At 47.0% G+C, this 26,702-nt stretch overlaps 1 protein-coding gene and 1 long non-coding RNA gene across 2 annotated transcripts in view; one reads left to right on the top strand and one right to left on the bottom strand.

The window, feature by feature from the left end:
* The first annotated feature begins 2,026 nt into the window (after window positions 1-2,026).
* Window positions 2,027-10,624, top strand: LOC126531244 (uncharacterized). Its single transcript, XM_050178694.2, has 2 exons — window positions 2,027-2,376; window positions 9,346-10,624. The coding sequence occupies exons 1-2, from the start codon at window positions 2,032-2,034 to the stop codon at window positions 9,622-9,624; spliced, it is 624 nt and encodes a 207-aa protein (XP_050034651.2). The 5' UTR covers window positions 2,027-2,031; the 3' UTR covers window positions 9,625-10,624.
* A 12,746-nt stretch (window positions 10,625-23,370) lies between these two features.
* Window positions 23,371-26,702, bottom strand: part of LOC140218602 (uncharacterized) — a 78,798-nt gene continuing 75,466 nt past the window's right edge. Inside the window, exons 2-3 of the long non-coding RNA XR_011894806.1 lie at window positions 24,284-24,503; window positions 23,371-23,834 (exon numbers count right to left, since the gene is read on the bottom strand). This is a non-coding gene — a long non-coding RNA (uncharacterized lncRNA). The remainder of the gene's footprint in view (window positions 23,835-24,283; window positions 24,504-26,702) is intronic.

The raw sequence follows: 26,702 nt of genomic DNA, 5'->3' as shown, positions 1-26,702 counted from the left end.
GGCACTGCGGCACCGAGCAGTAGCCTACCATGCTGCACGCCTCCAAAGGCAGCCACTACCTATTATAGTAATTTCAAATGTTGTCAAGCAGACACCCAAGGCGGTAAAGCCTCACCACTTAAACAGAACCACAGCGCAACTGGGGCTTTAAACTTGTGTTTTCAGTTCGCTTCGGCGCTTCCGAAGCAGCGGACGCCGCCGCTGTGTCCACGTGATCCCTCATGCCAGGTACCGCGGACGGTGGCACCAGATTTTCCAGTGGTGGAGCTCGTCCCCAATAGAAGAGAAACGCCGAGAAGACAAAAAAAGATGTGATCTACCGTTTTAGCCTTGCCACAGAACGAACATAATGAGGGGGAAACCAGTCCACCTGTGCAAACAGTGATCATATCCTGATAAGACGAGGTCTTTCGTTAGCGCCCTTCGCGATTTCTTTTTTAGTATTTGATTTGAAAGCTCTGCGCTGTGGTTCTTCCTCCTCACCCTCCTTTTTCTTTTTCTTTTTTCTTTCTTAGCGAATTGAGGTCGCAGCCGTGTTGTCGTTTGCGCTCAGGTTTATGTGCAACTATGAATATTGAATATTATGCGGTATATGCACACACGAAGGGACATGTGTGGACTCACTCCTCCTGTGTTATGGATGAAGTCCCAGGTGCTGATCTATGCTTTCGGTGCTGGTACCCGTGTGGTGGCGTAATTTGTGTGCTTGTGACTCGTGATTGTGTGTCCAGCGTGTGTTGAGATTCTTTTTCTTCCTTGCTTCTTTTGATGCGAAAGCATGAAATGGCCCATGGAGCGAAAAGGCCGGCATCTGTAGCAGCGAAACAGAACCTAAGTTCCCATTGGTTGCGATGCCACGTCACGAACACACCTCAACAGAACAGAGCGGGTGAAAGGGTACATCTGCTGCAGCACTGGCGCGCCAGCTGTTGCGTGATGGGAGAGAGCGCCGCCGCGACGCCACGTCACTCTCGCTCTCGCAGGCCTGTGTTATCCGCGCGTTCCTTGCCCTTGCAGGCTGTCACCTGCGTTCTAGCTTTACCTCGGTAATCGCTATAAGGAAATTAATGCGTAAAAAAACATAATACATTCGAAAGGGAAGGTGTTGGCGGTAGTGGGTTCCGAGCCTACGACCCCACGCTCAGAGGCCGAGTGTCTTGCCCACTGACCTAAACCAGCGCCTCCTAGATAGCAGGCCTGTGCGCTCTGCTTTACGACATCATGCTAATTGGATTGAAATTTCTGTTGTCAAGCCCGGCGTGACGAAAGCGGCGGCGTCAAAATCACCCCGGCTTACTCGGGAGCGTCTTCATTGGATTCTATGGCAGTCGGGCAAGGTAGAATGACGTCACGGATCGAAGTGCACCGTCCTTGGGCTATCTAGGAGGCGTTGGCCAAGCTTCTCAACGCGCTTGCTTGTCCGTGAGGAGTTCTTAACTCAAACGACTGCTCAGCGGCGTTCAAATAGACATTAATGCTTTCGCATTTACAAATCTTAAGAAGTGCTTAGGTGTCCTCTAATTATTTTCTTCATTAATCTTGCTTGAATAGCGTATTTGGGATTTCGGTATAGCCGGAATATTGAGAGGCTTACCTGTCCAATTTTTTACACTGAAAAGAAAAGAAAAAGAAAACGATAGCGCAGTCTCGGGATGGAAACGTAAAGAGGGAGTACAGATTTCTTTCTTCTTCATCATCAAACTATAAAATTCAAATGCCAAGAAGACAAATAAAAGAATAGTTCGAGATCTGAGTTATACCTATTGCGTCAATCTTGGCTTCAGTCTATTTCTTTACCTTAAATATTGTTAATTTTCGAAGTTATTTTTTATTTCTTGTTATTGCATGGCTGACTATTCCACTGCTCAGTATATTACTTTATTTATAATTCATTTCTTTCCTGCTTTCACCTATATTTTTGTTATCACAATACCACTCGGTTGTTGGCCTATCCCCCCGCTGTGGCATTGCGCCATTGTCGAAGTAATTATCATCATCATCTGCACACGACGGCAAAGAAGAAAAGTCATAATGGCGGCCGCTGCACCTGGTGCACACCCGAAAGACCAACCTTGCTACGGCTGCGTGGAAGCTGCCGCGGCGGATCCCTCAGTGGGTTTACCGACGAGCGGCCACTGCGAATGTCGTGCCCACTACATTCCTGGCGAGGGCTTGGTCACCGCTTACCTGTGCGCCTACCACGGCGGTCAGGAGGCCGATGCCGAGGAGTGGCAGTGGTACGACGATCCTGAAGAGCCCCACCCGAGCTTGAACTACTTTGAGTACAATCCGGACTACGAGTACCAGAACTGGCCGGTGGGTGACTCGAATGATAGGAACCGCGTATGTCTGGATAGGCGCAAGGCCACCTTGGCGGTAAGTGTATAACGCCACGTCATCCTCATTATAATCATCATCAGCCTATTTCTGAAGTTCACTGCAGGACGAAGGCCTCTCCCTACGATCTCCAATCGCCCCTATCTTGCACAAGCTGACCCCATATTAGGCATGCGAATTTGCGAACTTTATCGCACCGTTTAATTCTTTGCAGGCCCCTACTGCACTTCCCTTCTCTTGGTACCCATTCTATAACTTTATAATAGACTATCACTTATATGCCACACATATTACATGGCCTGCCCAACTCCATTACTTCTTGATAATGTCAACTGAATAGTTCTATATATAGTTTTGCTGCAAAATTTACTAGAGAAACGTCTAGTAATTTAGTAAGGAATTTCGGTATGAGGTGGTGTAAATATTTACAGTGGTTCAACCACCATGTTGTACACATATTTGCCTGAACTTTTCTTGTGGCTTTGTGACTTTGTGACCTTACGACTTTGTAAAACAGTCATCTCTCATAAAATATTGCACTATAATTGCAAAAATTCGCAATGAATGCGCATTAAATTTGGAAAGAATATCCCCAACGCTTGCTTTTGTTTACACTGCGGTATAGAAATTATCAGTAATGATTCGCAATGACAGTGTTAGCTTTCTTTGTAAATCCACTGGAATGGTCTATTGAGCGGTAGCTTTAGCGCGCAACTACCTTTGCAACTGAAATTCCTAATGAATATGGCCTGGAAATTGGGCTGTGATTCTGCAAAGTTCTGCTGTTTGTTTCTGCATTTCAACGCGTAGCGCCACACATGTCTCCTAATTTTGTCTCCACTTCAAAATGTGCGCCTCTGTGTTTAATAAGACGCTTCTTTTAGGCAGTGTATGGCACTATTCTAGGTGAAGCCTTGCGATGGCACACATCGCCCTGAGGTCCACGGGGGCGAAACGGTTCTAGCTGCGAAAACAGCGCGCTGACATCACCATGGCTGGCTGGCACACTCCCTGCTCGCACTCACTTTGGCAAAGCATAACTTGGGCTTCATCAGTCACGGAATGTTTAGCTGCTCTCTACTGTGCCGGGGATCGCGACGGCTCTCGTCAAATGCCGGAAAATAAATTGCTCACTGCAATGGAGCGTGAGGTCTGCCTTAACGTTACCTGATCTTCTTTATTTTAGAGGGAAATTAATCTGCGCAACATGGCCGCACGCGCAGCGTGGAAGAGGGCCTCACTCACATGGTTGTGTTGAGTAATGTCCCGTTTCTATGTCCGTGGGAAAACAAACAAACAAACAAACAAACAAAAACCTGACGGAGCGCATTGAACAGAAACGCTACATAAAGCGCTGTGCGAAGCTCCGTGACAGCTAATGGTCAATAATCATCATTTGTGAACCAAACGTTGAGAGCGCCATCCGCCTATCAGGATATGAAGCTGTCATGTCTGCCAGCTGTAGCGACCGCAGCAAAGTCATCGTTTATATCAGATGCGATTTCACGTATGTTTTACACCCAGTGGCGCCTTATGACGACAATCGGTACGTATGTTTGACTATAAAGTGCAAGAACGTCGAACTCACGCTCGTAGGTGCCTACATTTCACCTTCGAGTCGATTTGACAACGCAAGACTACGTGCAATTTTAACAGCGACACCTGGACCGTGGGTTATTACTGCTGACTTCAATGCACATCATCCGCTATGGGGAAGCTTAAAGATGGACTGTCGAGGAAGACGTGTACTGTCCTTCGCGTCGGACCATGAGCTCTGCTGCCTAAATGATGGCAGTCCCACTTTTCTGCGGGGATTCACATACAGCAGCTGCCTGGACTTAACTTTTGTTTCAAGATGCCTCAGTGCCAGTGTGAAATGGTTCACGGACAACGAAACGCATGGTAGTGACCACGTTCCAACATATGTTAAAATCGACGGCATACGCAAGCCACACTCTACTACAGTTCTTCATCACATCGACTGGCCTAAATACACGTTACTCATGGAGAATAATTGCCAAGAGATCCAAGACTGTCTACCTGGCAACATCGAGAAGCTAATTAACGCCGCTGCTCAAAAAGCCACAAGATCTTTTAGGCCTATTCCTAAATTTTCTGAATTCGAAGCAGCATTGGAGCGGCTTCGAGCAATCCGCTGTCGCACGGAACGAAGGTACAGGCGCACCAAGTCCATCTTCGACTTAAGGGAGGCGAGACGCATACAGAAGATCCAGCGTCGGATCAACTCCCTGTAGTCTCTAAGATGGAAATCCTTCTGTGATTCCCTTGATCCGCATAAACCCCTGTCACATATATGGAGAACAGTGCGTGGTCTTCGAATATCACCGCAACAACGCCACCCCTTCAAATGCCTGGCTCTCTACCAAGGTCGCAGAGAGATCGACGTAGCGGAGGACTTGTTTCAAGGTTGCTGGTCAACCGCCATCGTTCGCTACACGTGATCCCCGTGATGTTCCAATCTCGCGGGATTCTCGTATGGACAATCTGTTTTCCATCGAGGAGTTGCAGGCGGCGTTGGCAGCGTGCAGACGTTCCTCATCGCCTGGGCCTGACGGGGTGACATACGCAGCTCTTGGAAACCTCAGTCAAACAGCCTAGCATGCACTTCTAGACGTGTAAAATAATTCATGGCGTGAAGGAGTAGTTCCTGCTGCATGGAAGTCCAGCCGCCTTGTGCCTCTGCTAAAACCAGATAAATCAGCCCCTAGACGTGGCGTCTTATCGTCCCATTGCTCTGGCCAGTTGTCTAGGAAAGGTGATGGAGAGGATGGTGCTGACGCGTCTAGAGTGGAATCTAGAACACTACAAGTTATACCCTGACGCTATGGCAGGCTTTCGACGCGGACGCTCTTCTGTAGACAACGTCATAGATCTTGTCTCGTCTGTTCAGCACGAGAAAAGCCTCAGGAGGCTATCAGTGGCGATGTTCCTAGATGTTAAAGGCGCTTATGACAACGTAACCCATCAAGCCATCCTGGACGCCTTGGGCGATGTCGGCCTAGGCGGCCTTGTTTTTCGGCGGATATCCAGCTTCTTGAAGGACAGGTCATTCTTTGTGCAAACAGAGGGTGGTGCTTCATCACAACCCAACACCTACCGTAGCGTACCACAAGGCGGAGTCTTGAGCCCCACTCTATTTAACCTCGTGCTCATCGACCTGGTTCATACCCTTCCGCAATCCGTCCATATGTCGATCTGTGCAGACGATATATGCATTTGGTGATCAGGAGCGGCGCGTCCCAAGGTGCGCGCCAAACTTCAAAAAGCGGCCACACTAACATCAGGTTATCTTCAAGCGTGAGGTCTGGAGGTGTCCTCCGAGAAGTGTTCTATAGTCGCTTTCACGCGCAAAGCAATGAAATCGTACGTTATCAGAATGAATGGGCAGCCAATTGCCTACGAGAGGACGCACCGCTTTCTAGGAGTGATAATAGATCGAGACCTTTCCTGGAGTCCTCATGTCTCCTACCTAAAAAGGAAATTAATCATGATAACCCACGTGCTCAGATTTCTTGCGGGAAAATCATGGGGTGCGTCTGTGAGTGCGATGCTCCAACTCTATAACGCACTGTTCCTCGGTCTCCTGCGCTATAGCTTACCTGTACTGGGTGGGACCGGTAAGACCAACCTCCGTGCCCTCCAGTCTGTACAAGCTCAAGCTCTGCGAATTTGCCTTGGTCTTCCCAGATCTGCATCTACGGCAGCAACAATAGCCATCGCGCATGACCACCCCATCACTACGTATCTTCAAGTCGACACTTTAAGGATGCATATCAGGTACTTCGCTCGACTTCCATCGCATCATCTCGCCTCCCTCCCTGCCGCTCGACCTCGTTCAGCGTTTATCAAGATTATTGCCGCCAACCATGGAACTTTACCGTCAAACTTCACGCCTGCAGCACGACCATCTCTACCGCTGTGGTGCCTCCATCCACTCCAGGCTCTTCTTGTTATTCCCGGTATCAAAAAGAAAACGGAGATGTCAACTTTCGCACTCAAACAAACCGTGCTTTCAGTGCTACATGACAAGCACAAAGGACGCATCCACGTTTACACGAACGGTTCTGTCTCCTCTAAAAGTTCAGCTGGAGCAGTGGTGATTCCCGCAGAGTCTGTCACCCTCAAGTTCAAGACATCTCACATTACATTATCTACGTCTGCAGAACTCGCAGCTATCCGTGCTGCTCTGGAGTTTATTGTTCACAAATCATCACATTCATGGTCCATCTTATGTGACTCAAAGGCAGCTCTCCAGTGTATGATGTCCCCTTGCAACCACGGACCAAATGTGCAACTAGTCGCAGACATCCGACTACTCCACCATCACGCAATCAACAAGGGACACAACATCATACCTGTGGATACCGGGTGACTGCGGAATTCCGGGAAATGACAGTGCGGATGACGCGGCCCGGTCGGACCATGATGGTGCCCAGATTATACCCATACCGCTGTCAAGAACAGATGCAGCCACAAGTCTTCGCTCCCTCGCCCGCGAGCTTACGCAGAATCTGTGGAACACCAGTGAATTCACGAACGCACGTCTCCACAGATTGGATCCACGTCTGCAACTCCGTCTACCACCAGGATTACCACGAGCGGAAGCAACACTTCTGTGCCGCCTGTGGCTCGGCGTAGCATTCACGAACTCCTATTCATTCCGCATTGGAATGGCCGACAGCCCTACTTGTGACACCTGCGGCTGCGAGGAGACGATTGAGCACCTCCTTTGTGACTGTCCCCGTTACAAAGTGCCAAGAAAAGTGCTTGTGACCGCGCTCGAAAAACTGGACAATCGCCCCTTTACAGAGGAAAAAGCTCTAGGACAGTGGTCCAGACGGGCTTCGGCACTCAAAGCATTAAGGGCTTTGCTGAAGTTTATAAGGACATGCGAATTGTGCGACCGCCTTTGAATGTTGTAGCGCGTAGTTTCGCGTTACTCTGTGAATTTTCCGGTTTCCGTTTCTTCCCTCTTCTTCTTCTTTCTCTTGTTATTCCCTTTACCCCTTTTCCCAGCACAGGGTAGCCAGCCGGTACTTACACTGGCTAACCTCCCTGTCTTTCCTCCCCTTTGTATCCTCCTCCTCCTCCTCCTCCTCCTCCTCCTCCTCCTCCTCCTCCATGACAGCTAACAAGAAAGATTCAGAAAAGAAAGCGTTTGTAGTTGGTTCTATGGACATGCACTCACCAAACAGACTACCAAGAGTCAAAAAGGAAAGCGAGAGAAACAGAGACGATAAATTGGATGCAAATGAGGGGAACAAAACTTAATACGATGAAGATTTCAAAAAAAACGGCAAGAAAGAAATCAGGAGGGAAAACTTGTATGATAACCCAAAGGGGAGTGCATTGATCTTTGGATCCGAACTGGCTGCCCGAGTACAACAAACATACCGGAGAAAATATGCGGCACATGACGAGGCATATGTGCACTGCAAGAATTAACCCGGAGACGACTCGGCACATCAAGATCAAATCAAATCAAATTTATTTCACATCCATACATGATGTAGGCGGCAGAGACGAAAAGTCAAAATCAGTTCGGCTTGACAAGGGTCTGCGCCCCTTTCCACATCTGTGTAGAAAATAAAGTAAAACAGGAATCAGCAACAGCAATCGGACATTGTAATGGAATGCCAAAATATTCACCTAGCGAGACCCGTAGCGAGTGTCCACCTTCCAGACGCATTGCAAATCAAAGAAGACGAAAGGATTAACTGTACAGCGGTCGAGTAAGTAAGAGACGATTCAAGTATTGGCGGTAAAAAAAAAAGCAGGAAGGAAATTTATAGAACCGTAGTCATTGCAAGAGTAGGTAACAGTACAATATAGTGATAGAGATTTTAAATACCAAGGCTAAGATTGAGATGAGATAGGGAAAAGGCTAGACAAAAATAGATGCAGTAAAATCTGATTGAATCAAGCAGGCTAGGTCACTGTTTGTCCCGACCCGTTTCAAAGGAGATGTCAATAAACGTCATCATCATCAGATAAAAATGTGGTAAAACCACTTCAACGAAGTTCGAATGTTTGTGGCAAGTAAACTACGCTTTGGGGTATTTTCAACAAGCCACAACGATGCTATATTATAAAGTGCGAACTTTGATAAGAAGTGGCCGTCGGTTGAGTGTCAGAGAAATTGCTTGGTTAGTGGATCGCAACAAGGATGCTGTAAATGTCATTTTAAGTACAATCAATTTGTGCAACGGGTCCCTGCAATGTTAGTGCCCAAGATTTTGATTCAGGAATTTCAAGACCTGGCAATATGCACCAGGGTAACGCCCCCGTTCACTCCTGTCATTCTGTATTTGGGATAACGTGGTGGTTCGTCAAGATTTCTTAATCTCAAGGCATGTCCCCATGCAACATTTTGCAGTCACAGCAAATCCAAAGGCACTTGATAGGAACGTGCTTTCCAACCGGAGAGGAGTCCATCAAGTGCAACGAAATGGCTTCCCCAGCAGCACTTCCGGAGAAGCCATTCCAGAGCTATTTCTAAGGGTCAAAGGACCTCGGCACTTGGTGTGAGGAAGCAGGATTTAATTACATTGAAGGGGATTAGGACGACGAATACACCGGGTGACTGCTATATTTTTCCGGGAGCGTGAACGGATGACCTTCAGATAGACCTCGTATACCACTAATTTGCAGTAATTTGTGAATAGGAGTTTTGGAAGCTCATGTAAACGAGAAAGCGATTTCACGTGAAGACATATATCTTTAGAAGCTTGGAAGCTATCAAGCTTCCAAGCTTCTAAACTTCGTAACCTTGTATGACTTCATGTTATAACTGCACAGCACAAGATAACGTGGATGCGAGGTGAAGGAAGGGCGGGACTTATGCACTTATGTACACTTATCCGCTTTAGACACTCTACTATGCCGAGTTTGCAGAAGTGTATATGACATCCATTTTGTGGGCGCGGAGTTACGAAGTGTAGCAGATTGGTTGCTTGAACTCGTTCTTGGTATACTGCGGTTGTGCAGGCCAAGGACAAGCCTGCCGAGATCGCTGGCTGGGGCTCCTGGTGGATGGCGACGAGCGAGCGCACCCTGATGCCCGTATACGTGGTGCTGTTCGTGCTCATCGCCTGCCTGCTGATCGCCGTCGCCGCGATCAACGCGCTGACGAGCGCTTACGACGACGGCAGCGCCACAACGATTGCCGGGATGCCGTACGAGACGCTGCCGGAAGTGCGCCTTCTGACAGCAACGGGCCCGACCACCACCACCGATAACAGCTCGTACACCACGGACATCTACTAGGAATTCCGCACGAGGTCGCCGTGGGCGTATACCGCACAGCCAAGCGCCCAACAATTGGCGTTGTTGTTGGACTTCATACGTACCGCACATCACCTTTTGTGCCGATGTTCACTCCTCTCGTCGTGTATAGTACATATCGAGTGTAGAAGAAAAAAAAACGCTTTATATATACGCCACATTTTGCGCGAATGTCAAAACTTGCGTCGTCGTATCGATTGTCTTTCGACTGACCAGGAAGACGACGATAGCAGGAGTGAGCAGCTTAGAATGCGAGATTTCAAGTTCCTTTCGCTGCATGAACGCTTCTATTATATCGCAAAGTTGATCTACGTCTGTCAGCCGGAGCATATAGACCAATATCCAGTGCCGAGTGAGCGATCTGTTTGTGTAAACAAGCACTGGAAATATTGACATCTTTCCAACCGCAAACGGTTTTCTTGCAATTACAGGTAAATTTAACCTATAAAGTCGCATGTAAATTATAACTTATAAGTGACTTAAATCGTTTTTCTTTTTTTGCTCGCAACTTCATCGATTTAGCCTCGTTGCGCATAATACTCAGTCCAGTGGCTGAGTATTATGCACACCCGAAAAAAAAAAAAGTTGACGTATCTGAAAGCCCCATTTCACTATACCTTCTTTCACAAGCAACTGTGCAGTTTCGGACGTTAAACCCCACACTTTAGTTTAATCTACATACAGGATCCTATATAGGCGAAACTTTTGGTCGCACGAACTTCGAAACCTCCTGCAACAAAGCTGCGCAAACGACATATGCGCGTGTACCCGTTAACGTCTCACAATAGTGTGCGCACAGCTTGGCCACGTGGTCACGGGTACATGAATTACAACGAACGACGTTAATTATTGGTAGAAAGAAATGGAATAAAAATTAAAAAGAAATACGACATGGCTCAAACATATCGAAAGCTGAACCTACACGTTTACTCGTTACTCGATCGTTTACTTACCCGTAAGCACACACACGCATGCATTATAGGGCGCCGTCCGGCAGCTTTTCCCGCAAAGCGCCATTAATGAGGGCGTCATACTTCTTGAATGACGTCAAACTCGGAGTGAGAGAGAGATAAAACTTTATTGTGTCCTTGATGGGGTTAAGGGGTGGCAGGGGTCGGGAGACTAACCCCCAATCCCCCCTTCCTCAGACGGCGGAGTGAGCAGTCATTCGCCTGTGCAGGTTCTCGTGGAGATATGATGGTGCATGCAACGTGCCTAGACTCCATGCAGTGCATGGGAGTCTAGGAGACAATGGTCTGTCACTTGGAGTGCCACTTCGGCAAGAACCCACATTAACGTTCACTCGGACCAATGTGTTTGGCATATAGACGCTGCTGACGCACGGCATATAACAGCACTAGGCATTCTCCTCTTCAGGGAAACAAGCAATATACGATGGATGTATGTGATTCTACTCCTCTTGAGCTCCAAGCCAAACACGACGCCATTAAGGTAGCTTCATGATCTATTTATTTATTTATTTATTTATTTATTTATTTAACCTCAAATGTCCCAGGCACGGGGTTTTACATAAAGGATAGGTTATTATTTAGTGATTGTTTTCCAGCGGCAAAGTTGAATCCAACTTAATATTTTGAGAAGATTGCCTGAGGCCCTTCCATTACTGAGCACCAAGGCGACAAGGCGCCCTCTGTATTTCGTGTAGTCTCGCGGAGAAGCAATGAAGGCGCTTATACGTGACATGTAGTGGTTCCGTGCGTTTCATGGCTGGCCCGCGACAGGCGTCTAGGAGAGGAGGAAATTAATAGGACTACTGCGCGAACTCAACTGCTCGGTTGAAGCGGACAGTATTCCTTTGTGCAGCGATCACACAGCTGAAGAACTGAAAGCTGGGCGAGTTTATACCTATTCATATTATGTAGTACAATGGGTTTCGCAATAACACACACCGACGACGGAAATGCCCAGACGACACGAGTGCAAAATGGAGCACATTTTGAGTTCGTGTCTTCTAGTGCTTTCTTTCATGCGTGTGTTTCATGCTCAACACAAAGTATGAATATGATCACACGGTTGGAGTGGATATTGGGTCTGTCCGGCGTAAGGATAACGGAAGCTGAAGGTTGGGAAAAGGAGGGCGGAAGGGGGAGGGGGCTTGCTAATGCACGTGCTGACGCCGATCCACAACATGAATAAACACATATGCGCAGATTGACTTTGGTGCAAAAAGGTAAGGTTATTTAGCCCGTTTTAAATTTGCTAAGGCCGTGTCAATTCCCTGCTCTGGAAAGCGATGGTTTGACGTCATCCCTCCCCGCGCTTGCTAATGCACATACTGATGCCGATTTACGCCATGAACAAATAAATATTTGCAGACTTGCTTCCGACAAAAAAAAAAAAAAAAGAAGGAGAAGAAGAAGGCTATAGCAGTTTACTTTGCAATGTCGCCGGAGCGGTGTCCATTCACTTCTCTGGAAAGTGATGTCTACACCGATTACATCACTAACCGTGTTAATTACGTGCTGACGCCGATTTACGCCATGAATTTACCGATAAGCGCCGATTCGCTTTCGCACAAAAAAAGCTAGGTAGGCTATAACCCGTTGCAATGTCGCCGGAGCGGTGTCCATTCACTTTTCTGGAAAGTGATGGCCCAATGGATACATCACTGCCCTTGCGAATGCAATTGTTGACGTTGATCCACGCCATGCATAAACGGATATGAGCTGATCGGCTATTGCGCAAAAAAAGTAAGCCTATAGCCCATTAAATATTGCCGGAGCAGTGCCCACTCACTTCTCTGGAAAGCGTTGGCTCGACGGACACATCATTCCCCGTGCTAATGCACATTCACCACGAAATTTCTCCGCAGCACCGATAAATTTGTTCTGCAGCGAATTAACAATTGACCATAGCGAAACTGTTGCCCGCTTACAGGAGCTGGATGTTGTGCCCTTGATAACAATTTGCCTGCTGCAGAATGTAACTATATTGTTACGGTGCATTTGGGCAGGACCGTACGCGCAAGAGAAAGACGAAAAGGAAGTGGTAGACTGTCTCCTGGATCACACGGATGCGTGTGTACGACAGTTGACGCAGGCGTTGCCGAACTATAGGCACCGTCTCCTGCGACATCGGTGAAGAACCAAAGCGGCGACCGCTGCGAAGCTCCGTTCCGAGTCATTACCCAGGACTTCCACCAAATGTTACGAAGAGGAAGCCCGATGCACAAACGTATTTACAACTGTTTACACGCGGAAAAGCTAATGGTAATCGCGCAGGCTGGTACGAAGGTCACAGCTCCAGGAGACAGTGTATACCACTTCCTCTTCGTCTTCCTCTTGAGCACATGGTCCAGTCCAAATGCACCGTAGCAATACTGAACTGGCTGACTAAATAAATGGCTTGAAAAGTTTATTTGATCTTGTAATACTGCGCTATAAACACACGGACAACAGAAGTAGAGATGGACAGGACGCGCGCAGTCTTATGTGTTTCCTCCCTGCGCTCATCCTGTCCAGTATTACAAAATGAACTTAATTCCACTAACTAGAGCAACTTGCCGCTCTACTGCAATACCTTTATTTGATCAGTCAAATTACTACTAAAGAAGTACAACTGTTGACAAGTAATCAATCATATTGAACGTGATGCACAGTTCTGAACAAGTCCTGAATCTCTAAATTTAATAAATTCTGAGGTTTAATGCAGCGATATAACAACGAGGTACGTCGTAGTGCGGGAACCCGCATTAATTTTGACCATCTGGGATTTTTAAACGTGCACCTAAGTCTAAGAACACGAGCGTTTTTGCATTTCGACCTTATCGAAATGCGGCCGCCACGGCCGGGATTGAACCCGGGACCTTGAGCTCAGCAGCGCAATGCCATAGCTATAGCCACTGGGGTACTGGGGGTACCTCGGTGGGTCTGCCTAATCTAACACTAGAGACACCAGAATTTCCAGTGACTCTAACACGGACGCATCGCGACACCTCTTGCGAGATGAAGTAAACAGTGAATGCCCGCCAATATTGACATAGGTTTGAACCACACCCAAAGCAGACAAAAGGCTTGAACAGTCCCAATACGCCCAAAGTTCACGACTTTAGCTTGCACTACGTACAGTGTAGATACGGGGAACTATAACGAGCATATTTATACTCCATTCCATACATAGCAGTCAACGCTATGGAGGCCAGAGAGACTTCTTGCAGTGACTTCGTTCGCACTTGGATATGGTTCGTTGTTTTTTGACCGCAATTGTGTGCAACTGTGTGTGTGCGTGTTTTTTTTTTTTTATGTAGGCTCAGTATTGAATGAAACAAGTTTTAACCCTTAGAAACAAACGCACTGTGGTATACGGCTGCTAGTGTGTTGTTTCAGAACATCTTTATTTTTGTTGTTCTCTTCGGGTTTTTTATTTGGAACCCGTCGCGATGAGCCTCAAGTGCATGCTCGCGCGAGCGAACGTTGTTGGCGCGCAGCGAATCATGGACGGAACCCGCGGAATGATCGCTTTTCTTGGCCAAACTTCTTGCGTAACTTCCACAGCGTTGACTGCTATGTATGGAACGGAGTATAGTCTTTCGGCGAGGACCCGCTGTCTGAAACCTCGATGCTTTGTAAATTAGGGCGTCTAATGTGCATGACTGGCAACAAAGGGATATTTTGCATCCTTATGATGAACCCCTCAGAGTCAAAGTTCGTCGAAAGTTCCTTATCTTACCGCACTTCATGCTTGAATGTGCTTGTTGCGCAGACGCAGACTGAGGGTATATATGTACGTGTCTTCTGTAAAAATAAAGTAGCGAGTGGCGCTCTGTCCCATTGTCCTCTAGCGTGAGCACATACAGGAACACTATTGCCCTGCTGTGCGCTGTGTTTTTTTTTTTTTCTTGCGCCTTAAAAATAGGTATTGTCATGTAGTAGTGACGGTGAAGAAAGGAACAAAACTGTGAGTGACGAAACTTGCGTTTTATTTGGCGAACCTGTGCCCTCAAAAACAGGCTACACTGAAGGAACAATGACAGCGGCCAACACAGCCGGCGATAGTCGAAAATCTAATCTCCTGGTCAAGCGCGTCGGCTTTTTATGTATGAGTCATCGAAGGTTTCAGAGTGATCGCTGGTGCCCGCGTGTCTTGCAGAAAGCTCTACATAATTCGCGTCGCACATGCAGTCAGATTACTCAAGCTTCCGTGACAACAGAACCATCGATAACATTCGAGAAACTTCCGATACGTGCGGGCGCGTCCAGCGCTGAACGATAACTTTTGTTAGACGGGGAACGCGGTCACCCAAAAAATATAACCAAGTACATGTGTCAGTATAATGAATCGATACCAGCTTGCCCAGCAAGTTCTATTAAACCCCTGGCTAGTAGCAATGTATACTGCCAGACTTCAACTCTGCAATTACAGCATAACCCAAAAAGTCATCAGTTAAAAATTTAACTTGCGAAACTGCTAATAATCATCTCGGGAATATTCGCTGGAATATTAATGTTTAGTAAAAACTAAAATTTTTTTATCAAATTTCGTATTTTCAATAAGCTGAAACAGTCGTAGAAAAAGAGCCCTAGCTTCCCCCCCCCCCCCCCATTTTTCTTTTACATTGGAAACTGAAATAATAAAGGTCATCGCAAGACCACGTGGTATATACAAGTCCGATTTTTAACGATGACATCAGGTCCGATGAAAATGAACTTTCCTGTCAGCATCACCGCCAGAACAACTGATTTGCACTTTTCTTTTGTAGAAGAATGACCTCTCAGTAAACAGTAAACGTCACATATATTCATCCCTCCATTAGTTACACCCACTCAGCCACTACGTAGGTATAGGTACAGTAACCTCTCCAGATTTAGAGGTTGGGAGCAGCGTGACTGCGGCTGTTCCACTTCCCTCATGACGTGAGAAATCGTTCTTGTGGCTCCTTGTGTTACTCATGACGTGAATGCAGCGCAGAGCACCGCAGTGCATGAGGAAAATAAGTGTGTTCTAGGCGTACCGCACCATTATTTGTTCCCGCACCTCACGCACGCATTTTCTTTCTGTATTTTGGTTCTTAGGCATCCATTCGCGTCATTAACTTCAATTAACTTGTCCAAATCTTATCCTAACCTTGAAGTTACGTTGAGCGCATGGCACCACTCGGTTACGCGCACGACGCGCTCCCACGACATGGTAATTCCCAACTACTCTGATGGTAATTACTTTGGTTATTACGCGGCCGTATCTGACAACTCTATGTTTCCTAAGGCGCCAAACGTGCCACGCGCTGCTCGGGAGTCTCGACCACACGATGATCGGCGACGTTGGCGTGGTTCGAAATCTCCTTACCATCAGGCTATTGCGCCGTGTCGCTTCCGACGCTGGTGCAGCGTCTTCCTCGGGCCGAGCTTGCTCCGGGGCAAGAAGCAGTGTCCCAAGCAGCTTCGGCACATGGTCCACGAAGCGTCAGCGTGGCGTTCAAACCAGTCAATGCCGCTCCAATAATGTCAAGTCCACTTTCCTTATTTTTCCTCTTCAACCAACAGGCGGCGTTCCATGACCCTCTCCACCCAGGTAGCGTTCTTCCTCCCAGTCATATAGCACGCGTTCACTCTCATCTCCACAACGTCTAAATGAGGAAAGCATTTTTCCTGCACACAGACATACCCCATTCGCGAAGCACCACTACCTTTTTTTTCCCACAAGGTAAATATACATATGCAGAAATTATCGACAATGACTCATCAGAGAGCTTTAGTTTGTCTGGCGTTCCGGTAAACGCAGGCGATCTGGGCATCTTACCGGATATGCGGGAAGCGTAACCGTGAGCGGCTTGATAGGTGCCCGGTCACCTCGTGGGGTAGAACTGAGCTAGACAAACGCAGATTTAACATTGCATCAACCGAGTATTTTCCAATTCGCTGTTGGCATAAATGTCCGGCAGCTGTGAATCGTGACACAATTACGTCTATGCGAAACTTTCGACCAGCAGCAAAAATGAATGCACTTGTTTACTGCAATATTAGCTCTGTGTTTGTCTAGTTGTGCTCTGTTCCACCACTTGGCTGCACATCTCCGGCCGCTAACGTTTACGCCTGCGCCCCTCCGGTAAAACGCCCAGTCCGCCTGCTTTAACCGGAGTACCAGACAAGCTAAAATTCCCTATTGTAAACGAATAACAGAGCGTTTCCAGAAATCTATTCGCTTTTTTGAAGGAATGACGCGCTGAATGGCATATATTTCTTGCAGTTTAGGCTGTTCATCCCCCGACAGCTCCTCTACAGCATTTAAATGTTCCAAAGCTCTCGCGCGACACCTACATGTGTCTCAGAGAACTAATATAGCTGGCACACAGCCTAGCGGCGCGCGATGCCCCGCCCAATCTCGGAGGCCATGGCTGGCGTGCGGCGACGAGCACGCCCCGAAACTCGGTGGCACGGGGGCACGCGCCCATTGCATCGGCCCCTTTCTACCGACGGTGAAAGTCCGACCACCACCGACCATCATGAAAACGGGCGAAAGAGACGAACAAAGCTATTTGCTGTAACATAAACAGCAACAACAAAGAGACTATTATGCTTCACCCCTCCCCCTTCCCCCCCCCCAAAAAAAAGAAGAATATGAACTGCAAAACAAAGCCCGGACGCCTCGCTTGCGGAGGCGTTTCTCCAAGCCCAAAATCTCGAACACTCCTATGCCTCATGCTTTAAAACATTGGCGAACGTTACACCTCAGTCTAAACTCTCTAAAAGCGGGTAAATAAAAATCCAGAGTGGTTCCTGTAGACAAGCGGGTAACGAACTCAGTTCGTAGGCGTAAGTAGGGTTGTTCGGTTCAATGGCCATGATAGCAATCATGGTCATTGACAAAAAAGAAAACCGGCAAATCCCACGCCCTGTAGGAGCCGATGCTATGCGGAGCAGTGTGCCGAGTTAACGAAACGACCATGAGAGTATAAAGACGTAGACGGCTGTTTCATGACCTGCATGACACGTATATCATGGCATTCATGTCATGACCTATCATTTATGTTTGTAATACTCTTGCCATACTATGTCAATTTTGGTACGTACCAAGTTAACGAAACGACCATGACCGCACCAAGACCTAGGTGGCTGTTTCATGATCTACGTGAGACCCATGTCACGACATTCATGTCATTACCTATGTCACAAAACTTACACCTCGCTTGCCGATCCGGCTGCCAGGCGCAAGCCGACGGAGCACAGGGGTCCGCTTTATGCTTCACCCCGACCTACAAACGAGAGGTGTTGGACAACATTTATTTATTCAGAGTTGGTCAGCCTGAGCAAGGCGTTCGGGTATCGGTGCGTCGGCAATCACGAAGCAACTCGTTGAAGGGGGATAACAAAGCATTTAATCATACACAGAACTGATCAAGGACAATAAGGGAACAAAGAATTTAACGGAGGAACGAACAAAATTGGTGAAAAGCACACACAATTCGAAACGTGACCAGAACACACAATAATCAGGCAGGGTTACAACAAAAGCAAACAAATGGGTTTAGAGGCACACGAGTCATTGAGAGTTAACAGAAAAAAGAAGAGGACAAGGCGGCGGACAGACCATATCGGAGCGCGGCGAAGAACGGGGACGGCTCGGGTGGTAGTGGTTGCGGCGATGGCTCGAAGGCGGCGGGCCCGGTGCGATGAAGCGCGCGCCTCGCCTGCAGGAATTCGGCCCCGCACGCCGCAAAGACTCACGCAACCTTCTTCGCTGCCTGTTTCCAACCGAATGTATCCCTTCCCGCCGAACTGCTAACGAGCCGGCGGAAGACGCTGGTCAAAGACAGTGCTGTGCCCAGCGGTTATTTACGGGCGTTTTTCCTCGGCGCCACCGAAGACAGCATGCGCTCTGTCGATTTATGGCCCGGCCGTCTCCGCGATCCCGACCAGTGGAAGCGACCGAACAGTGGACACAGAGCGCACAATTATCTTCACCGTGCGCTCTGCCTGCTCCACTCTGGTAACCTTACACCACGGCCAAGCCCCGACTCTGTCGAAAAGGACAGCGACGCCGCTTCCGAAGAACAGCCGCTTGCGCGGCTCACAAAGCCGACCGTCTCCAGATGTCCCTCGACTCTGGGCAGTCCTCTCCACCCTCTCTCGCGGCCTCCTCCCGTAGCTTCTGAACGGGAGGCCCGAAACCACGCACTCTAAAGGAATATCTATATAACATGGTTGGCGCCGGTCTGCGACAACCTATCATTTATGTTCGGCATACACCCTTGTCCTGCTATGCAAATTGTGGTACATATCAAGTTTACGAAACGACCATGAGAGCATCAAGACACAGGCGGCTGTTTCATGACCTACTAAACACACATGTCATGACCTATCATTTATGTACGTCATACACTCTTGTCATACTGTGCCAATTTTCGTACCTACCAAGTTCACGAAACGACCGTGAGAGCACCAAGACGTAGACGGCTAGATAGACGATGGATGGATCCAAAGTGGCAAATGTTCGCCAAGAAATGCTTCCCATTTAAGAAAAAATTAATTTTCAGCGATGCGGAGTCGAGGCTCTAACACTCACCGTGCTATGACCTGGGTCCATTTTAACAGGCCACAAGATCGCTCAGTATGCGAGTTCTCATCAGGCTTCTTTGGTACTACGCTTTTGAAAGCGTAGTCGAATTGTATGTGATATTCAACGTCACCCACTTAAAGAAGTACTGACAGAAATCTTTTGTCATGTTCTCATGGCTTTATTGGAAAGCCGACTACACGCTAATTACGCTATGGTGTCTCCATTCACCGACGCAACAACAAATAATTCGTTATGTTACCTTCTCTTGCGACCTTTTAAAACAACGTTTTGATGTGTGCTAGTTGACCCATCTTCGACCTTCGTGTTTGAAACGGCGCGAAGAACTGAAGAAACAAGAGAAGAGTCTACAGACAGAGCGGTATGCACAGTGCCTGTCAGTCTTGCAATTTTTCCCGCCAATTTTTCACGCTGTTTCAAGGACACGATCGCAATTCAAAACGTGCGCCAAGTGCGGCGAACCTTCGGGCGTGAAAAAAGCAAACCCGTCACGTCTTCGAAATCAGTTGTGGCGGTCTCTTGTACCAGATACTACTGGCGCCTACGCATGGCCGTGCTGCCAAAGTTGGCCTTGAGCGATATGGTCATTGCCTAACTTCAACCGCCGCACCCCTCTGACTACCGTGCTCTTGAGTTTGTGATACCACGTGACCACCACCACCTCTGCTTTTAATGACGTGAATTGCTTCCTCCCTTCCCGCCCAGAACCGCATTGCGCTTGATGAGCGTTTTGGATGAGTCGTGTAAAAGCAGCTGTACTTAATTACTTTTGGCGCTCGCGGCGAATGGAGGCTTCGTACCGTAATCATGGAGTCAAGAGCTACTTAAAAGCGATAGATAAATAAATAAATTAATTAATTAATTAACGGCTCACACATTTTTTCTTTCATTACTCCTTTAAGAAAAATAAACAAAAGTGAGCAAGTGCAAGCAAAAATTTAGGCAAAAGCCGTTAATGCCTTTCATAGACTATTACACATTTATTAATAACGCATATGGGATTCGAAGGCGCGAGGAGAGAGAGATGAAGAAACTTTTATTACTATTTTTTTTTTTGCCACCATATGAATGTTTATGAGAAACAATAATCCGGGACCTCGCTTGCCGCGTTCGTCAGTGACGAATATTTAAGTTATCTGCAGTTACTTTCATCAGACATCAACAGCTCTGTGCTACCTCTTGGCGCATATATGTACAGTCAGTATTAGTAACAATAACTGCCTAGTAAGAAACTGTTACTAAAGCTAGCATTACTGGCTGCAGCTACTAACACGTTGGTGACATATTTTAGGAGCAATCCATGACTTATACTGATTAGCTCTCAATATCATGGAACCATAGTTTTTTAGGAGCGTTCATGAAGTCTTGTACAGACAGCGAGTACAGAATTGAACGAGCGCTAGCGCACGTATTTTGTATCCTGATATTTTCTGTACCAAAACATCAAATTATTAACAGAGTCATAGGGCTCCGGTATTTACCAACGAGGACAAAAATCAACTCTCTGCCAGCTTTGTCCACCGCGTGCCGTGACGTTGAACGTCTCTCGTCTAACAGAGGCGCCATCCCACGCCAAGGAAGCAAACGAGCGGTTTTGCAGTTCCTCCCGGTTGCACAGGTGGCAGCAGAAACGTAATCTTCTTTCTGCGCTACGAAAGTTCATTTCGCATGCATTCGAATGTTTGAACCACACCGTTTGCTATTTTGCAGGCATACCCCCCAAAAAGTCATTAGAATTCAGTATCTACCTTTTCGACGATTGATTGGTCAGTAAAGCTTCCGCAGACATGTAGATGGTGCGCGAATGCGGGTGTATTCCCGACTGAGAATTTAAATAACACAGCATACATAAGGGTCGGCGTATTTGGTTGCGACTGAAACCCGCTGAAACTAGTACACCAAAGTTTGCTTTTCTCAATTCAAATTTTTGTAATGGGCGGTAAAGGCGAGTATTCGAGTTGAAAATGACGCCCGATAAAAATGAAAAATACCGTTCGGTCACTTCTCGTTTGGTATTTACGAGCATGTGGAACTGAAGTATTACCGCGCGAAAGGTCCATGCACTTGGTTCATGATTGACAATCATTAGGAATTTAGCAAGCAAAGCACGCTCACAGTTGTCACAGAGGACGTCGGACATCTCATGCTAAATGCACATGTTCTGTTCAGAGATAGCCGAAGCTAAAAAGACTTGGGCTTAACTCAGTCCTTGAAAGAGATACCACTTCACAGTGACATATGCTTATGGCTGTTTCTTGTTGGATTCTTAGAGACATTTACAGTGTCACAACTTACATGACTAAGAAGGAACGGAGTGGTTTCCTTCGAAAGCCACTTCTCCCCCTTCTTGAATGAACCAGTTGTGATCAGCAATAATACTAAACTATGTTAAAGCGCCTCTAGTGTCCGCGTGTACAGTGTGAGGGCGCGGAACACTTTTCTAAACGACTGTTTTTACATATTGTATGTTATATATAAAAACGATCATTATGAAATACAGACAGACAAAGAGAGAGAGAGAGAGAAACAAAGGATATCTTTATTGAAAGGCAGAGATCTTTGCCGGCACCCGTGACCACTGACATGCTACTTGAACATGCTAGGGAGGGGAAAGAGGATCGAAAGATGCTAGAGGAAAGTGGCAAAAAAAGTAAAAAGAAAATAATACGGGAGTAGAGTTAATAATGATATCTACTGGTGAGAAAATGGCGAAAATTTCAGTACTTCAGTGCATCGGCAAGTTCAGCACATTGTATACATTACTTGTAGTGAGCACTGTAGATTCATGGATGACACCTGGGGTAGAGTGTACTAGTTCACTCTACCCGGGGTGCACACGTGTAAAAAGAAATCGTTACTGAGACAAACAGCAGTTTCGGGTATAACTATAGGCAGATTAATAAAGGGAAACTTAGACATCCACCCGTTCGTAGCAATTGCTACAAAAGAAACCCATACGGGTTCCTCGAAAGAAAAGCCTCGCCTGTCTAAGTTTCCCTTTATTATTTACTTCTCTCCACCTTGCGGGTTTCCGCAGAACTATTTCGTCAAACTATAGGCAGACTATGTCACGAAAGCCTGTCTACAACGAAGCTGAATTATACCTTCCCGTCGCTTATTTTGCTTATTGCCTTCGCATAGCTTATTTTCACAACCTACGCAATACCCCTGCATGTTTAATGAAACTTTACAAACGATAAATTTTACTGTTACAAATGCCATACCTAGGGCTCATGTGTTTGTGAAAACTTTGTGAAAAGTTTTTCTTTCTAACTATGTTTTCTGTTTCCTGTTGGCTCTCGGTTACAAACGGGCCCCTGCCACTCGGTTACGGGGCGCTTTCTGTCCGCTGGTGAAAGTTCATCCACCAACCACCGATCACGAATGCGGCCGAAAAAAAGTTAAAGAAAGCTGTTCGCTTTAAAACTTGTCTGTCCCTATAGGCTTGATAACGATGTCCGGGGCTTTACATGCTGTAAAACTGTAACGAATGTGCGCTGCTTAGCGTACGCTATACTATAGCGTATAGCGTACACCATGGTTACGTGCGCTATGCTATAAATGTCTAAGAAGTACTCCAGAAAGTGAACGGGAAAACGACGCACGGTAGCTGATGTGGTAATAGCATCGCACGCGTAATGTGAAGATGTTGGGTTTGTATTCCATGTCGAGCCAGTTTTTTCTTTTTGTCCCCTTTCTTTTTTATTTATTCATAATTTCTACATTTCAATTAAATAACCGATTAGTGCCCCCTATATGCTTTCCTTGCAGCCATTGTCTGTTGGCTCTAAGGGTTGTGATCTTAGTATGAGGCATGCCGTGGTGGAGGCCTCCGGATTAATTTTTGATTTCTTAACCCCTGGGTTTTTTTACGGGCACGCAATTCGCGGTTCCCGAGCGTATTTTTCATTCCACCTTCATTGAAATGCAATCGTCGTGGCCAGGACTGAACCCACGACTTCGAGCTCAGTGGCGCAACGCCCCAGCCACTGGGATACTGTGGTAGTTTAGCTAATGAGATAAGCAAGTAAATTTGTGAAGGAGCATTAAACATAGATGAAACAATTATGTGCAGCTGTAGTCCGTCTTTCTGTTGAAATTCTCGTTTTTAATGCACCAGACAAACGCGAAACGTCTAACCGGTTGGTGAATGATGCAATTAGCTTAACAATGGAAGAAGCAACAGGACGCAACAGCCAGAGTTCAAGCTCAATTAGAGCGTTTTATTCAGCGGTGCTACAACACATGTACTTGAAGATTTAGGAAGCATGAGATTATTCACTGAGAAGACGGCATGATGATATTTTTTTATTTCGGAGGCATTGCCGTTGGGCATAAAGAATAAAAGAAAGTTAGATAAAAGCTTGCAACACTGCATCGTGCAATAACTGCACCAGTTCCTTTGCATGCTTATTATAAATTATCCAGTGTTCGTGGTGTTCCGATAGGTTTGGCTTCAATTTAGCCTTTCTTAAACTCTTAATGCTGATCGCCCGCATTCCAGAACACATCCAAAGCAGGCGTCCAGCATCTGACGTTGTCATAGCAGCCGAGAACTTGGGGCACGTTCCTTGGTCGTCTTTTGTCGATCCCCAAGCACAGATGATTGGTGGTGTAAGGGCCACTCCATCCCAAAGCCTCCAAAGAGATACTCCTCGCACCTGGGTAAGGTTACGGGGAATAAAGCAGAGACACGGGGGAATCAAGGCGCGTGTGTCCCGTCGGCGGCTAGATTTCAGTGCTAGGTGGAAAGCACAGGGAACCGACAGAAGGGACATAGGTGTCCCAGGTGGGGCAGGTGATCGAGCTAGTTAGTCTGCCGTGTCATGGAAATGATTTCAACCATGTTCTTGCACCCAATGCACTTCGATGCTAAGGAGCGAAGGTTTGGGAAGTCTGTGCCTCTCTTGGCATGCTTGTAGGGTTCTTATTACTTGCTTATGGTGTTTCAATACACTACGCGAGTCAGTGTAAATTTGCACTCTCCTTATGTTGGGCACTGTAGCCATACACGATGCCTTGATGGCGTCGTGTATGGCTGGCAATGCAAGTACGACAAGCCGTCTCCTGCCTGTTATTTCGACAGTAAGACAGTAATAACGGCACTTACTTAAATACAGTTCCTTTTACTTTGGTATGATCTGGTTTGTCCTCGGGTTCCAGTATTTGCTGCCCACCACGATTTTCATACGCCGGGATTTCTCCATAAACGCCTTGATAATTTCGTCGACGCTGACTGGCAACCGGTGAATGCCTGAACCTGAGTGTCGTGTCGACTCCTGTAGAGCGGTGATGTGAGCGAAAGACTTGCGCCTCCCTGGTGTATCCACCTACCCCAAAAAAGCCCCCGTGTTTATTAGGCAGCCACACTCTGTCCCTTTTCACCAGTGACATTATAGGGCCGGTGCACACCCGTGCATGGCCAAAGCAGTGATAACCGATAACACTACATCTTCCTTTATTTTTTCAGGAAGTGTTACAAGGCATAGAAAACAAAATGAATCAGTATTAATCACAACAGCACCGAACTACAGTATGCAGGTCTCAACTGTAGCCCTATCGCGTTGGCGGTCTTATTTCTCGACCGTAGCGTGTCATATAACCGCCAGGTCTCCCGTCCTCCATTGAAACAGCCGCCATTGAATTGAGCGCAGAAAGCTGTGCCAAGACCTTGTATTCCTCGGATTGCCCTGCAGCGTTCGGAGTCGCAGGAAAGTCCTAGGACGAGTCATGCACGCCGGTTCGCTCGCTGTACCAGACCAACTCCCGTCTGTTTGTCTCTAGCTCGATCCCCTCGGCTGTCCCCACCCGATAATAACGAGACCACAGGACTAAACTCGACTCAGTTGCCGGAATTTAGCTGTCTTTTATCCATACCCTGTTTCCTGGGGCGAGTAGTGGTAGCCGGATTACAGCATGGCGACGGTCGTAGTCGAGCTGTGCGACGCATTGCGCCGAGGTGATCAATTCTTTCAGAGAGTCTAATGATTTTTGCTGAGGCAGGCCCCATTGCCACTCACAGCCCCTCAAGAAAAGACTACGAAGCGGTGCTGATAGGTCAGAAAGATTGCTCACAGACTTTGCCAGACAGTTTACCATGCCCAAAAACAACCTGCGGACATCAGCAACACTTGACAGCTTAGCCATTTCGTTTATGGATCGACATTTCTTTGGATCCGGCCTGACTAAAAAAGCTACTCTACTGACACAAAAAGAACATTTTGCTCGATTGAGTGCCACCTACACTGCAACCAACCTGTTCAGCACACGTGCAGCCGTTCATCATGTTCACGTTTCATAGCTTCGTAAACCAGAACGTCGTGCATCAGGCTCGCTACTCCATGAAGGCCATCTAAAATTTCCGCCATTCACTCTTGAAAGTATTCCGGGGCCAAGGCGATACCAAACCGCAGTCGCTGGAAGCAGTACCTACCAAACGGGGTGATAAAGGTTGTGAGCTGTTGACTTTGTTTTGCAAATTTAACCTGATGAAACCCTAAATCGGCATCTAATTTCGAAAAGTATATGGCCACCGCTAATTGCCCAAGGGCGCCGTCTACGGTTGGCAAGACAAACCGTTCACAAAGGACGTTCTTGTTCAGCTGGGTTACATCCACACAGATTCGAACTTCCTCTGATGGTTTGACTACGGGCACCATTCCTGCACACCATTTAGTCGGGCCATCTACATTCTTAATTACTTTGCTTTTGACCATTTTAGTCAACTCTAGTTTGATAGGGTTCTTTAACGGGATGGGTACCCGCAGCGGTGCGAAAATTGCGAAGGGAATCGCCTCCCTTTTCATGCGAATGGTGTATTCGCCTGACATCGTGCCCAGGCCGAAGAAGAGCTGCTGATACATGTAGTCGTGCTGTTTATCGTCAACAACATCAAGAAATTTGACCTCACCAAGTGCCTCAATGGGTGGGAGCCCTAAGAGGACACACCGCAGTGACTTTACAACGTGCAATATTTGTCGCGTTGTTTTGCTTTTCCAAACAATATCTGCTGAAAATCAACCATTTACATCGAGGCGCCGATTGGCAGCGCTTCTCAATACAGCTCGTGACCTGTCTATATGAGGCGGTACACTGGCGAAATCGGGCGGAACGACAGTGACCTCCGCTCTTGAATCAATGTTGTGACTTACGCGTACGCCTTTGATAGAAACTTCTGCGTATCTGGCATTTGAGCCGTTGAGTATCCCGACAAAAAAGTTTTGTCCGTCGCCTTCTAGCATAGACACGCCACCTAGTTGTTTTCGGCTCATTTTATTTTATTTATATTTATTTATGAAATACTGCAGGACTTGGAAGGCCCAAGCAGGAGGGGGTAAAGTACATATACAATAAAGCAGAACATGTAGAATCGAAGTACAACACAAATATATTGCGACAAGCACGTTAGAAAAGTAAAATGTTACATTAAAGAAGCAAAACAACAAAATCATTTTATGCAACACAGCTTCAGTAGTGCAAAAGTACAAATCATTAATAAACTAGAAAAACAACAGCAACAATAACAATAA

This window comes from Dermacentor andersoni, chromosome 5 (genome assembly GCF_023375885.2).
Source record: "Dermacentor andersoni chromosome 5, qqDerAnde1_hic_scaffold, whole genome shotgun sequence".
Taxonomy (NCBI): domain Eukaryota; kingdom Metazoa; phylum Arthropoda; class Arachnida; order Ixodida; family Ixodidae; genus Dermacentor; species Dermacentor andersoni.
Note: the sequence above shows the minus strand (reverse complement) of the source record. Positions and strands in the feature narration are given on the sequence as shown.